The 14,500-nt window shown below is 44.3% G+C and overlaps 1 protein-coding gene across 1 annotated transcript; it reads left to right on the top strand.

Moving 5' to 3' along the window:
* The first annotated feature begins 1,964 nt into the window (after nt 1–1,964).
* Nucleotides 1,965–11,794, top strand: UTP11 (UTP11 small subunit processome component). The gene is made up of 8 exons (XM_059690116.1): nt 1,965–2,129; nt 5,768–5,829; nt 6,966–7,068; nt 7,680–7,793; nt 8,270–8,363; nt 8,461–8,591; nt 10,735–10,845; nt 11,540–11,794. The coding sequence occupies exons 1-8, from the start codon at nt 2,067–2,069 to the stop codon at nt 11,621–11,623; spliced, it is 762 nt and encodes a 253-aa protein (XP_059546099.1). The 5' UTR covers nt 1,965–2,066; the 3' UTR covers nt 11,624–11,794.
* The last annotated feature ends 2,706 nt before the right edge of the window (nt 11,795–14,500 follow it).

The following is a 14,500-nucleotide window of genomic DNA, read 5'->3' as shown; positions in this document are numbered from 1 at the left end:
GGGTGATGACTGACAGGCCTCTCGTGGTTTCCTCTGGGTGCTGAATCATTCTCTGATGCTTGTAACCACAAGCCCTCCTTCCCCCAGTGAGAAAACTTCTTTCCTTCTTTGGGTGTATTGCTCACTCTTACCCTTTGGGCTGCCTAGGGTTCCTTCCCCCTTTCAGTGTGCAGAGCTGCCTTCTCCTGGGCATACCCATCTCTCAATGCCTTCTTCAGAGCGAGTGGCAGGAGGGACTGGGGCTGCCACCTGGTCACTCTGCCTGATGGCTGGGCTTCTTAATCAAGATGAGGCTGGAGCCCTAGCTGGTTTGGCTCAGTGAATAGAGTGTCGGCCTGGGGATTGAAAGGTCCCGGGGTTGATTCCGGTCAAGGACATATGCCTGGGTTGTGGGCTTGATCCCCAGTAGGGGGCGTGCAAGAGGCAGCCAATCAATGATTGTCTCTCATCATTGATGTTTCTCTCTCTCCCTCTCCCTCTCTGAAATCAATAAAAATATATTAAAAAAAAAGATGAGGCTGGAGAGGTGGACATCTGTGGGATCATGAAGGGCCTTGTCCTTCAGTGGTTAAATAACAAATGAGATAGAAATTTGTGAATGCATGTAACCCTAGTTGGGCAAGGCTCAGACTCAGATGCAGAAAAAAACTTTTTACCTTGCAGATCTCAGCTACTTTCAGGTTTTATGCCAACTGGTCTATTGGACTTAGGCCTCCAAGGACAGAGGAGAGCATGTCCCCAGAGCTCTTCAGCTGGAAGAGTGAGCCCTGTCGTGTGAAATGGGTGCAATTTCAGAACTCACTGAAGGCTAGCTTTACGTGATGGAAAAGAAATCAAATCCCTCACGAGGGCTCTGCTGTGCCCAACACTCTCTGTCCTTACAGTTAGGTTTAGTAATAATAACAACAATAATAGCTCTAATTGATTGTGAACACAGCATTTAAAAAAATTCTTTAAAAAACTTTTAAAAATTGATTTCAGAGAAGAAAGGAGAGGGAAAGAGATAGAAACATCAATGATGAGAGAGAATCATTGATTGGCTGCCTCCTGCACATCCCCTACTGGGGATGGAGCTCACAACCCGGGCATGTGCCTTTGACCAGAATCAAACCCAAACCCGGGACCACTCAGTCCGCAGGCCTATGCTCTATCCACTGAGCCAAACTGGGCTGAACACAGCATTTTAAACATATTATTTCATTTAATGCTCACAACCATTCTGTGGGTATAGTAGCATTACCTTACTTTTACAGATGGGGAGACCAAGGTTGAATGATGCTAACTTTGTCTTGATTGGCAGCAGTTAGAATCAGAACACACCTCCATGGTTCATGGACCTAATCATTTCCATTGTACTGCCCCTGACACTCATTCTGCCAACCAGCCATTCTCTTGAGGGGATAAGGCTCAGAACTTTAAAACTATTGCTATGGTATGACTCCTCCATTCAACTGTGAGCTCCTTGATGGCCCTATGAGGCACGCAGTGCATGCTACTATTATTGTTTTATGGATGAGAAAAATGATGCTCATTAAAGTCAAGTGACTTGTCAAAAGTCACACAGCCAATAAGTAGCAGAGTCAGACATGATTTTAGAGTCCGTTGTCTCTCTGTTGAGTGCTCTTTTCCAGTACACTGTAAAATTCACACGGCTCCTGGCTTTAAATGCACCGGGTAAATACGGCAAGTGGAGCACAGCCACAGGTCACTGCGCATGCGCAAACTCCAAGCCCAGCTCAGCCGAGGGCAGTGCCAGACACGTGTTCCCAGGTGCCAACGCGGAGCCGAGCGCGAAGGCGAAGTACACGTGGACAAGCTCTGGCGAATAAGAACTGGCCCTTGTCAAGTCAGGACACTAGACTACATTTCCCAGAAGCCGCCTGTGGTGGACGCCTTTGCTAGAGGACGTACTTCCGGAAAAGCTGGCGCCGCATAGGCTGTGGAGAGGAAGTGGGCGGTCCTAAGCCTCCGCGGCTAGGCCCGTTTCCTGTAGGTTCAGTGGACCCGGAGACTGAGGTGGTGCGGCACCAGCGTTGTCTACTGAGCTTTCCCAGGCGTGAGCAGCTATGTCGGCGGCTTTTCGGAAGGCAGCTAAGTCCCGACAGCGGGAACACCGAGAGCGAAGCCAGGTAAGACCTCACCGGATCCACGAGCGCCGGCTCTGGCCCCATGTGCTTCTCTCGCCCCAACCCCCTCTTTGCTTGCGGGGTCTGTACTCTGACACTGCGAGTAAATCAATGCAAATATATGGTGATGACGCCGGCGTGGCTGGGGTGGAGCCTCTTGGCTCTGCGAAGAAGGACCTGTCGTTCTTTTTGGGGGAGAGCACGGGGATAATCGAAACTATCTTGCAAGTTTTAAGTGAGATAACTAAATGGGGTGCTGTGTGTAAAGGGCTTGACCCCTGCGGAATTTGAAGTCGAAGCTCACACAGCCAGTAAGTGCCCCGGCTGGAACTGGCACCCTCATCCAAAGGTGCTCGGCTCCGCTCGCTGCGTATAGGGGCGGTGACCGAAGAGAACCGATGTTATGAGTATAGTGTCATCATCGTGGGCTTTTTGTTTATGTCTCACCCTGTAATGTTGGTGTTTTTCACCCCCATTATACAGATAAGGAAACTGAGGCCCAGAGAGCTGAAGTGAGGTGCCCAGTCACAAACACCAAATTCAGGCCGAATAAACATTTGTAGGACTTCTCTGGAGGGTGTGTGTTGGGGGAGGTTGAGTAGACATTCGCTTAATGTATGCAGAATCAATTTATTCCATTTCTACACCTGCAAAACAAATTGTGGGAATTTCATAATACCGATTCAGAAAGGCTTCATTTTACAGATGAGAAATAGGGAGATGGATGTGCCTAAAGTTGTGTGGCCAGCTGATGGAATGGAACTAAGGCCTTTTTTAAAAAAATATTTTTATTGATTTCAGAGAAGAGAGAGGGAGAGAGAGATAGAAACATCAATGATGAGATAGAATCATTGATCGGCTGCCTCCTGCATGCCCCACATGGGGATTAAGCCCACAACCCAGGCATGTGCCCTGACTGGGAATCCAACCATGACCTGCTGGTTCATAGGTCAATGCTCAACCACTGAGCCATGCCGGCCGGGTGAACTAAGGCCTCTTAACCACAGTTCAGTGTTCCTGCTTAATCGCATTTATCAGGCATTTATTGTTTACTTGGTGTGTGTTCGTGGTGGGCTGGGAACAATAGTGTAATTTGCGACCTTGTTTGGACCTGTGTGTGGATCCAGCTAAAAGTAATCATAGCTAGAAGTGCTTACTGTGTGCCTGAGCCAGACAAAGTGCAAAATGCTGTCCTCTCATTATCTCATTTACATAACTCCCAACAGTGGGTGGAAGTGTACTATTGTGTTTTCACATTTGCAGGTGAGGGTACTAAGGTTCAGATAGGGTAAGTAATTTGCCCAAAGACATGTAGCTATAGTTGGCAAGTGGCAAAGCCAAGAATGAGACCAAGTGTTTTGAATCCAGAGGCTACTAAAAGATGAATAAAGAGGCAATTTTATAAGAGGTGGTACATAAAAAATGCCAAATGAGGAATTTGAGTGGGAAGAGTAGAGATGATGAGAGAAAGCATCATGATGAAACTTGTTGGACTTGAAAGGCAATGATAGTAGCTGTCACTTTTTTTTTTTTTTTTTTTTAGCTGTCACTTTTTTAGCACTGACTGTATGTTAGGTACAGCTCAACATGCCGTACAAGGATTATCTCATATAATCCCACAGCATCCCTATGCGGGGGACGTGGTCCTCATTTTACAAATGAGGCATCTGATGCTTAAAAGAGATTGAATGTGTGTCTAGAGCAGGGATGGGCAAACTTTTTGACTCGAGGGCCACAATGGGTTCTTAAACTGGACCGGAGGGCCGGAACAAAAGCATGGATGGAGTGTTTGTGTGAACTAATATAAATTCAAAGTAAACATCATTACATAAAAGGGTACGGTCTTTTTTTTTTTTTTTTTAGTTTTATTCATTTCAAACGGGCCGGATCGTGGGCCGTAGTTTGCCCACGGCTGGTCTAGAGTCATAGTTGTAAGTAGTTGGTTTAGATTAGCAGAGGAGACAGAGGGCTTTCAGGGCAGGTAGTGAATAAGACATGGCCATGTCTGAATAGGAATAGAGGGTCATCGTGGGAGAGGTGTGGGGAAGGCCATCTGTAAAGGTTGGCAAACACATTGACAAGAGCACTTTCTATTTGGGTCAAGTTTGGACTTTATCCTATAGATTCTTCATTGAGGCAGTGGGGAGCTATTGAAGATATTCTGTATGGAGAGGTGGTGTAACTATGTGAACTATTTCAGATGCAGTGCCAGGATTTTTTCTGTAATGCCCATATACATTCAAGTGACATGGAGCTTTCAAGATTTCTGCCTCATGATGTTGCCCATTTGACCCTTGAGTTTTCTTTCTCTACTCTCTGTCAGTCTTCTTTATCTGCTGTAATTAAAATAAAAATTATCAGGAGAGGTTTTGGGTATTATTTTTAAATATTGAATTCTTTATTGCATCACTTCAGAGATGATAGATGAGAAAGGTGACTGTTAAAAATTATTATACAAGTTTAAACAGTGGAGAAGTGTATGCAGTTCCTCAAAAGCTGAGATTAGGGAGCATTTGATGTCTTGCTCCCCTGTATATGTCATCAGTTTGGCTCAAATAAACTCATAAAAATTCTCTAAAAAAAGAAGTTAAGATTGTTCAGAGCAGAAAAGGATGCATTCCAATGGGGAGGGGAAGAGTACAGACTGTGGCCCCAGATAGAATGGATTCTAATTCTAGCTTTGCCACTTAATAGTTCTGTATTCTTGGGCAAGTCATTCTCTAAACTTTATTCCCCTTTGGAATATTGGGATAGCCGTTTCTTTGCTTTACCTACTTTCCATGATAGTTGTGGGGATTAAATGTGATCATAATTGATGAGCATAGCAGATTGCTCTGTAACAGAGTAGGTACTTAATAAATGTGGCCTGTTAGGATACTTTATGCAAAAGCATCTAGCTCAGACCCTGATATATATTAAATGCTCAACAAATGGTATCTTGTGGAAAGATAATAGCGAGATATAATCCTTGTACCTTCTGTGCTATCCAAGTTCTGTGTCATAGAAAGTATGTTCTGTCATACGTGGTTTTCTTTCATACTTTGTACCAAAGGTATAATAATAACAGTAAACATATGCTGGGCACCTGTTATGTGCCAAGCCAAGTCCAGACACTACCGCTCACAGAGGTTTATGGAATCCTTACGATAAACACGAGAACTAGGTACTATTATTTTCATTTTCTCCTTGGGAAACAGCAGCTGTTCAGAGAAGTTAAGTGATTTGCCCAAGGTCACAAATTGGTAAGAGGCAAAGCTTGGATTTGAATCCAGTTCTCCAGTCTCTAAATTTAGCTCTCTTACCACAGTTGCCTCTTACTATATTTTCCCTTCGTAGTATTTTATAAACCCTTGGATTAAGTCTGTAGTAATTTTAGTACAACTGGCAACTGCTTGCTTAGTGCCGAGTCATTGTTGCCTTTCTCTGTCCTTAATAGGCCAGGACAACTACTACGGCAGTGCTGATGGCCTCTCTGGCACCTGCACAGCTCCTCTCATCCTCAGGCAGAGACCAGTTGGGGGAGGGGAGGGGATAGGGTAGCACGTTGGCTCCAAGGACATGGATTGACTGAGCGCCCCAGAGATGCGTGTTCCCATCATGTTGTGAGGAAACGTAACACTTTTTCTTCTTTTGTTTTCTAGCCTGGCTTTCGAAAACATCTGGGCCTGCTGGAGAAAAAGAAAGATTACAAACTTCGTGCAAAGTGAGTTCAGCCTTTCCGGTAGAGATGCTGCCAAGAACGCTCCCAATCTCTCTGCGCTGCAGTTGAATTGCCTGAGTGTCCAACGGGATAATTTCCTGCCATTGATAAAATGGCCAAAGCTCTGGCAGCCTGTCAGATACTTGTCTGTGACCCTAAACTTCTGTCTTTGTTTAGCAGAGCATTATTTATTTAATTGTAGTTGCATTGTGAGGTTTTTTTTTTTTTATTGTGTTGCTACAGATCATTTTCTCATAGTGGCTTTGATTTGCCCCTGCCTTGGTGTTTGAGCCAAAAGCTGAGTCTTTTTTCACTCCCTTTTCTTGAAGTGCAAGATAAAATCTAAAATTCCAGTTGCTGAGTCTCTTACATCACCATGTGTGTGGTGTGGAATGAAGAGATGTGAAAGATGGATTCATGAGACTGAGCGTGGGTGATAATGAACTCTGAAAACATTTTACAAAACAATTATCCCCATTCTTCTTCTTAGCTAGCACTTTATTTGCAGAATACTTTATGATTATTTGTTAGTTGAAGTCCTTTTTATACTCCTGGTACAGATGGTGGGCGATGGGTTGCTCTGGGTCTCCGAGTTTTTAAGGCTAATAATAATAACTGAGGGCTGCTACTGGGCAGGCAGTGTTCCAGGGGAGTTACAACTTTTCCACTCATTTATTCCTCCCAACAGCCTTCTGGGATACTACTGTTATCATATCATTTACAGATTAAATGGGGATACTGAGTGGTTAATTAACTTATCCAAGATTACTCAGCCAGAAGTGGTAGAATCAAAGTTTGAACCCAGGGTGTCTGGCTCCAGAATCCATGATTCTGGTTACTTGGCTATAATGTATTGTGTAGTTTCTGAATCTTATTTGGTCACTTGGTGCCCAAAGCTTGAATCAGAACCCAGTTTTAATTTGTGCGTTGTTTGGCCTCTCCTTGTAATGATATAAATGGCACTAAAACATATGTGCGATAGGACAGTGGAGTGTGGATCAAATGTAGTCATTGCTTTTTTTTGCTTTGGCTTTTTGAGTTTCATTTTGTGCGAACTTTAGCTCCTTGTAAAGTTTGCTTGTTGTGTTATTGTTGTGTTTTTCTTTTTTGGTATGAACCTTGTTTAACCTGCTTTTTAGTGACTACCGGAAAAAGCAAGAATACCTCAGAGCTCTTCGAAAGAAAGCTCTTGAAAAAAATCCAGATGAATTCTACTATAAAATGACTCGAGTTAAACTCCAGGTGGGTGTCTAATGGATCAGTTAGTGTTTTGAGCTCCGACTCAATAAGGAAATAAGGATGGGGGAGGAGGTGGAGAGAAAGAATCTTGGCCTTTACTTAGCCTCTCTCTACCAACTAGAGCAGCGATGGCGAACCTTTTGAGCTCGGCGTGTCAGCATTTTGAAAAACCCTAACTTAAACTTTGGTCCTGTGTCACATATAGAAGTTTTTTGATATTTTTGATATTTATTTTATATATTTAAATGCCATTTAACAAAGAAAAATCAACCAAAAAAACGAGTTCGCGTGTCACCTCTGACACGTGTGTCAGGTTTGCCATCACTGGCATGGTTGGTCCAGGTGCTGCTGTTGGCCAGTATCCAAAGCAAAACTGCCCCTTCATGAGCAGCAAGCATTTCTGCCCCTGGCTCTCAGTAGTCTTATGCCTGGAGCCATTATAAGAGTGGAAGACTGGATGTGCTAAATTGACCGTGCACCTTGAGGGCCTAGTGCATGGAATTGCTATTGCATAAAGTTTTGGGTTGTCTTTTTGTTCCAACCATGAACGACGTCAACAACTTAGAAATGATTTTAATCTAATAGGGAATGTGTCTCTGGAATTTGGATTTCAGGATGGAGTTCATGTTATCCCGCAGACTAAGGAAGAAGTAACTCCAGAACAGCTGAAACTGATGAGAACGCAGGATGTCAAATATATAGAAATGAAAAGGGTTGCGGAAGCGAAGGTAACAACTGAAAACTCTTTGTTCTGATGTGTTTTCGTTGGTTAAGAAAAATATAAATCCCTCGACCAAAATGATATGTTGATTTCTTCTGGCATTGTATGCTTAATTAATTGTGAAAGTGATTTAGAAGCATGGTAGAGTGGAAAGGGTTTCATGTGGGGAATGAGACAGACTTAGTTTGAATTCTGGCTCTACCACTTATTGGCCCCAAGATTATGGACAAATTTACCTCTGTGAAGCTCTTTTCTCATTTCTATCTCATAGGTTTGTTGTAAGGATTAAATGAGTTTTGGATTATGCCAAGCCTGACATGTGGTTGGTGCTTGATAAATTTTACCAGTCCTTTCCTTTAAAAGAATGAAGCAGTTTCTTTGCTGGTTGGTGATAATGATGTGAAATGGTTTAGACTTTGGCAAATTCATTTCTGATACCCTATAAGAACCCAATGTAACATGAGACCATATTCTGTATTCTAGAAAATCGAAAGACTAAAATCAGAGCTCCACCTGCTGGATTTCCAGGGGAAGCAACAGAATAAGCATGTGTTCTTTTTTGACACTAAAAAGGAAGGTATGGAATGTTTGAAGGTTCCTGGGGCGGTCTAGCATATTTTTTCTGTGTTGTTTGGTGTTAGAGACAGTGCTTGAAGGATTGTCTTGACTTTTAGTTGAGCAGTTTGATATTGCAACTCACCTGCGAACTGCCCCGGAATTAGTGGACAGAGTCTTTAATAGACCCACCATAGAGACCTTGCAGAAGGAGAAAGTGAAAGGAGTCACTCATCAGACTCGACTTAAGGTAATTTACTCCATTTTTCTTTGGGTCTGAATTTAGGGGTGGGAGGATCTAGATTCCTTTTTTTTGTCACCAAATTTAAAATAATTATTTGTGGAAAACACATCAAGTTCCCTTAGAAAAGTAGAAGGAGGTTTTGATGATGGGGATGGGAATGGAGAGGGGTTCCTGGGTTTCTCAGATTGGAGGATGGGTAGCCTAGTGGTCAGGAGCATAGGTGTTGGCCTTTTGACCTTCATTTGAATTCTGGCTCTAACCCTGGGCTTTGTGCGTTTAAGGCTTATAACAGGTGCCAACAGTTTTAAAATACAGAGAAAGGAGAGGGCACTGAAGATTAAGGGGTCTGCTATACCTTTGATATCGAACCTTTAGCAGTGAATACATGTATCAAAAAGTCTTTCATATTATGCATTTGTACCAACATTTTGTATTGACTCTTCCTTATGGTGTTTTCCATCACCGTAACTGGGTTTGTGCAGAAGACATGCATTTCTCAAAGCCTTCTGGAGTTGAACTCTCACTTCTGACTGATTCATTAAAAAAAAAAAAAATGCTGTCAATGTGTTTCAGTCAGACAGCTGTTCTGTTTTGATTTGAATCATTTATTCCGCATCAGCTTTGCTTCCAATGTTTAATTTCACAGCAGTTTCTCTAGCTCAGAGGCAGCTAAACTTGCCTTAGTAATATAAATACCCCTAATTAGTTTGACTATATTCGGTAATCCCATAAATTTGACAGTCTGTGCAATAAAGTGAAAACAAAAGCTGTCTGAAGCCACTGCTGTGAGACTATGCTAGAATCAGGCAATTGTTTAAGTCAGGCCCAGCAATATTCCCCTTTATGCAGATAACACTTCCAGCTGAGGAGCCGGCTGACTAGTGTTCTCGTGATAACCCTGTTTGCCAATTAGTTGTATTTTCAATTAGCTGTGTCACTGATGCTTTTCAAGTATTGTGGTAGTCCCTAAGGAGAGAGAGTTCCCAATTCTGTGTAGAAAGAGTTCACTAACATAACTTTTGAGAAATTGGGAAAGTTTGGATCTCGCCATTTTTGTCTAGTAGTGTTTCTTTTGATAGTTGTGTTTAAAGGAAAAATTATTTTTATTAAGAGACTGCTGTGGGTGGATTGCAAAGGAAGGCTCAGTCTGTAAGTTGGAAGCGGTGGGCAGGCCACAAATGGGCTTTAGGAGTCTGAACACCCTCTTCCCACTGACATTTTGAGCAAATAGGTATCTATGTGTATGCACATTGAGATACTTTAGTTCTGCCTTTCTTATCCTGACGGCTGTGGCTCAGCTGGTTGAGCGTCCTATGCACCAGGAGGTTGCTGGTTCCATCTGCAGTCAGGGCACATTCCTGGGTTGTGGGCTTGATCCCCACTGGGCGTCGTGCAGGAGGAGCTGATCAGTGTTTCTTTCTCACATCGGTGTTTCTCTCTCTTCCTTCTCTCTCTCTGAAATCAGTAAAAACATTTAAAAAAATTTTAAGAAAAATAAAAAGTTCTACCTTTCTCAACTGGGTTCCGTGAGAGAAGAGCCCTACAAATCTGTACACACATAAGTACATTTATTTCAAGAAACAACCCAAAGCTTTCCTCAGTTTCTTAGAGGTTTACAATGCCCCCAGATGGAAGGAACACTGGTGCTGGAGGCATCATCAGCAGTGGGAATTCTCAGGTCAGCTACCGCTGACAAATGCCTGCTCTCAGCTGCGGTTCTCCGGCACCAGTACTCTGCCGGTGCCCTTCTCTTTCCCCTACTCCCTGTGTGAGGGTTTCCAGTACTGGCTCATTCTGCATCACCTTAGGTAACCGGACACTCACATGAAGGTTGAAGCAGCTGAGGGTAGTAGTGGAGAGATTCCTGAGGACCGTGAGGCTCGGGACAGTCCTGACTCTGCTCCAGGTGAACCACGTGTCCCGGGCCAGTCTCCAAGGCTCTGGAAGTTCAGCTCAAGATGTGATGTTCCTAAAATGGACAGCTTTATAGTGTCCTTACTTGTTAGTAACATACAGTGTCATCTATTCTGGTGTAAGAAGGGAGTTGGTAAAACCATTTATGCATTGGGGCTTACGTGGATTAAGAAACAGTTTCTTATTTTTTGTCCTGTGAAGTGTTTTATTGAACATGTGTGTGTTTCCTCTGCAGCGGATCGCTAAAGAAAGGCAAAAGCAGTATAACTGCCTGACACAGCGGATTGAACGCGAGAGGAAATTGTTCGTCATTGCACAGAAAATTCAAACACGCAAAGATCTTCTGGTGAGGAGCGAGCCTTAGGCCTTCTTTTTTTTTCCCCTTGTGAAGGTCTTAACTGAGGCTGGATTTCAGCTGTGTGTAAATCAACCCGGGTGAAAATGTCTGCTCCTCAGGGGCAGCGGTTTGAGCCAGTGTCTGCTACTCTGACAGTGTTGAAATGTGCCTTGATGAAGTAGGTAATAAGAGGCTTATTAGTCAGTGCTCTGGAACAGCAGAGGGTAGGATCGGGTAGCATATGAACTTTATAGCTTATGAGCAGCTATCTTTAACATTTAAACAGGTTAACAAAACAGTGCGTGTCTCTCATTGGTGTTTAAAAATAGGCAACATTGTGTAGATAAATAACAGAGCTGAGGAATATAAGATGCCCCTTTCATATTATGATTCCTCTAAATGTCAAATTCTTCAGCTTCGCAGATCATTGCGTTGTGCCTTTCTCAACTGGGGTTTGTGAGAGAATAAGCCCTACCCCCCAAAAAAATGATTTGAGTACCTTCTCAGTTTCCCCAAGAATCTACGCAGTAGGTGCCCAGCGGGGAAGTTGATTCGTGCCTCCTGGGGTTGCCTTGGGTGGGGCTCGTCTCTCCTGCACTTTGACAAGGGCAGAATGAAGGGTTTCCTAGTAGGTGGTTACTAACTTCCCTGTTTTACAAAAGCCTCTCCTGCTATGTACTGGTAACCTTTTACTTTTTTATAGGATAAAACTCGGAAGGTGAAGGTGAAGAAAGAAACGGTGAACTCCCCTGCTATTTACAAATTTCAGAGTCGCCGGAAACGTTGAAGTGTTATAGATAAGCCTTGTCATTCCAAATGGAAAAGAATTCTATGTCCTTTTCCCCCAGTAACTTCAAATTCCATTCCTATAAATGAGATGGTGTTCCTGTTTGTAATTATAATTTATTGCACATCTGACATTTGATATAAACAACATCAATGCTCCTTTCCCCTCTTATGGTTTTGGGTTGTGAAATTAGTCTTATTTTTATATACTTACTTTTTTTTTAAATTATGAAAGCTTCATATCTCATTACAGCAAGTTTGGGAAATAAATGAGTTCATTTTAATGCCAATACTTATTCTAGAACAATAAATAGCTGTTGCATACTTAGTGCTGGGAGCTCGGACAGTGGTGGAGGTGAACAGTATGAGCATTCTGGCTTATCGCCTCCATTTTGTAGAGGTATGCACTAGATTTTTTTGTAATTATATTTTAGTTTTTTCACTTAAATAACTTATTTTTCACTTTGCTCTTATCCATTTGAACATCACTAAATTTTAAAACAGCAATGCAATATATGCTCATAGAAAAAATTAAATTAAATCTCATTTTTCATGTTTACATAATGTTTTATCCAGAGGATAGACTGATTTTTACTCTTCATTCTGCATTTGTTGGGTGTATGGCTTCATTAGTTAGCCAAGGAGGAGTTTTTTCTTACACTTTACAGCTGTAGATAGAAACCCTTGGAACTAGGAACCCACTGGGCCACCTCTTCTCTATTGAAGCTCAAATCAGCACAGACCCAGCTCTCCGTTCCTGCCCTCTGTGCTCCCGGCCAACTTGTGAGTCCGAGGCTGTAAATGGCTTGGAACAGCCCTTCTTCCTCTTGGAGAATTGGACCCTAGGTGGTGTGTGGTAGCTTCCTTCTCTTCCCAGAGTCCCACCCGTCCCTAACCTGCCCTTATAGGGTTGGTGGGCCAAAGCCCTCCGGCAGAACTGAACACACTCAGAGGAAATGTGGGAAGAGCAGGATTCTGGGAGGCTTGCTTACAACCCGTCCCCTGGAGGGGGAACAGCTATGCATGGATTTTAAGGATTGGAACAAAAAATCATTAAAAGTTAGGTTCCCGTAACTGCCGGGTTCCTGTACAAAGCCTGACAGGAAAGCCGCATGGTGTCCCCAGTGGGGTTGAGATCTGGGGGCCCTGAATGATAGGAGGAAGGGCCAGGGCAGTAGAAGCTCGCAGCTTTTGTCTTTAGGAAGTGCTTCCCAGTCTTGGGTGAACTCCCTTCTGGTGGGGAGCTAAGTAAATGTTGATAGACGTACGACATAGAGACGAGTCCTGGCCGGGAAGGAGCACGCCGCCTAGGTGCTGGACAGAGGCGTGAGCAGACCAATCGGCAGTCTGTTCCTGCCTCTGCTGGTCAGGAAGGTGAAGGGTGGCAGGGCGTTTACTGGACATGCCTCCTCCTGAAACGCACGCCCACACCAAGGTACATGCACCTCACAGGCTCTCGCGTTAACAGATGGCACAAGGCGCAGACTGCTCAGGCCTCGTGAACAGGTACGTGCACGACTTACCCTCTGGACACGAACTCACCACTGGGGTTTCACATACGGAGGTTACACTCACACTAGTGCCTACATCAGCGGTTCTCAACCTGTGGGTCGCGACCCCTTTGGGGGTTGAACAAACCTTTCACGGGTCACCTAAGACCATCGGAAAACACATAATTACATATTGTTTTTGTGATTAATCACTATGCTTTAATTATGTTCAATTTGTAACAATGAAAATACATCTTGCATATCAGATATTTGCATTACGATTCATAACAGTAGCAAAATTACAGTTATGAAATAGCAACGAAAATAATTTTATGGTTGGGGGTCCCCACAACATGAGGAACTGTGTTAAAGGGTCGCGGCATTAGGAAGGTTGAGAACCACTGCCCTACATGATACCTAGGTACCCAGTGATGCTCGGAGAGGCATGTGCACGGGCCAGGAGGAGCTGGAAGGCCATCCTCTTGGAGTAGCATACGTTCCAGGCTGGAAGTATTCAGAATCGTATGGGATAGAGCGAGGTGTCTGGAGTTGCTGTCACGTGGAGGGCTGTCTCAGGCTCCAGGATTCTAAAGGAAGAGATTGGCCGTCCCTTGTGACTAACCCAAGACACAGGCTCTAGCTTCAAGGAGCCTGGTGTTCTGATGGCTTTGGTGTTCAGTGAGACCTCAGACTTCTGGCCCATTGCTTGGTTCCTTAGGACCCACCCCTCCAGGCCTGAGGGAGGTTTGGGCTCTTGGCCTGCTGCTCTGGCTGTGTGTGCCAAGGGGAATGTGGGCAGCCTGCAGAGGTGGGGAGCATTTCTGTGAGTCAGAACTTGTGTGGTTCAGGTCTCTTGTGCAACCCTAGTCTCCAACGCAGCAACTACCTGGACCACATGAAACCTCCCTTCTCCCCCAGGCTCCCAGCAGACACTTGGTCCGTGGCCACAGCTGAGGGCCCTTCTGACCAAAGCAGGAGAGTGTCGAGCCCTGGCTTTATTGAGTAAAATCTTTTTGCCGGAGAACTGATTCCTGGTGACAGGGTGGAAAGGGTCCAGTAGGTGGAGCTGCTGCCCCTTCTCAGGTTCGTTCTCAGGGTGCTGGCGCCCAGCCAACTCGGCACACTGCTTCAGGGGGCAGCACCCTGGACTCCATAGGTGCTCGGTGTGTATATGTTTATTGGACTTAATGCCACGAGGAGAGCTCTTATTAAAAAGGTTTTCTCCCGCCCCGTCTGCCCCAGCGGGGGGTTAGTGTGGCTCCAAGTTGGGGGCTGGACAGGGGAAAGCTTTCCCCTTCCTTTTCTAACGAGGTCCCCGGAGGAAATGCCTTGGACTCCCAGGTTGTCCAGAGGGTGGTTCCCCCAAGACCTGGTAGGGGCTCCGCACG

The sequence above is a fragment of the Myotis daubentonii genome, chromosome 3, assembly GCF_963259705.1.
Source record: "Myotis daubentonii chromosome 3, mMyoDau2.1, whole genome shotgun sequence".
NCBI classification, from domain to species: domain Eukaryota; kingdom Metazoa; phylum Chordata; class Mammalia; order Chiroptera; family Vespertilionidae; genus Myotis; species Myotis daubentonii.
The sequence above is the reverse complement of the archived record's forward strand: the minus strand, read 5'-3'. Positions and strand labels throughout refer to the sequence as shown.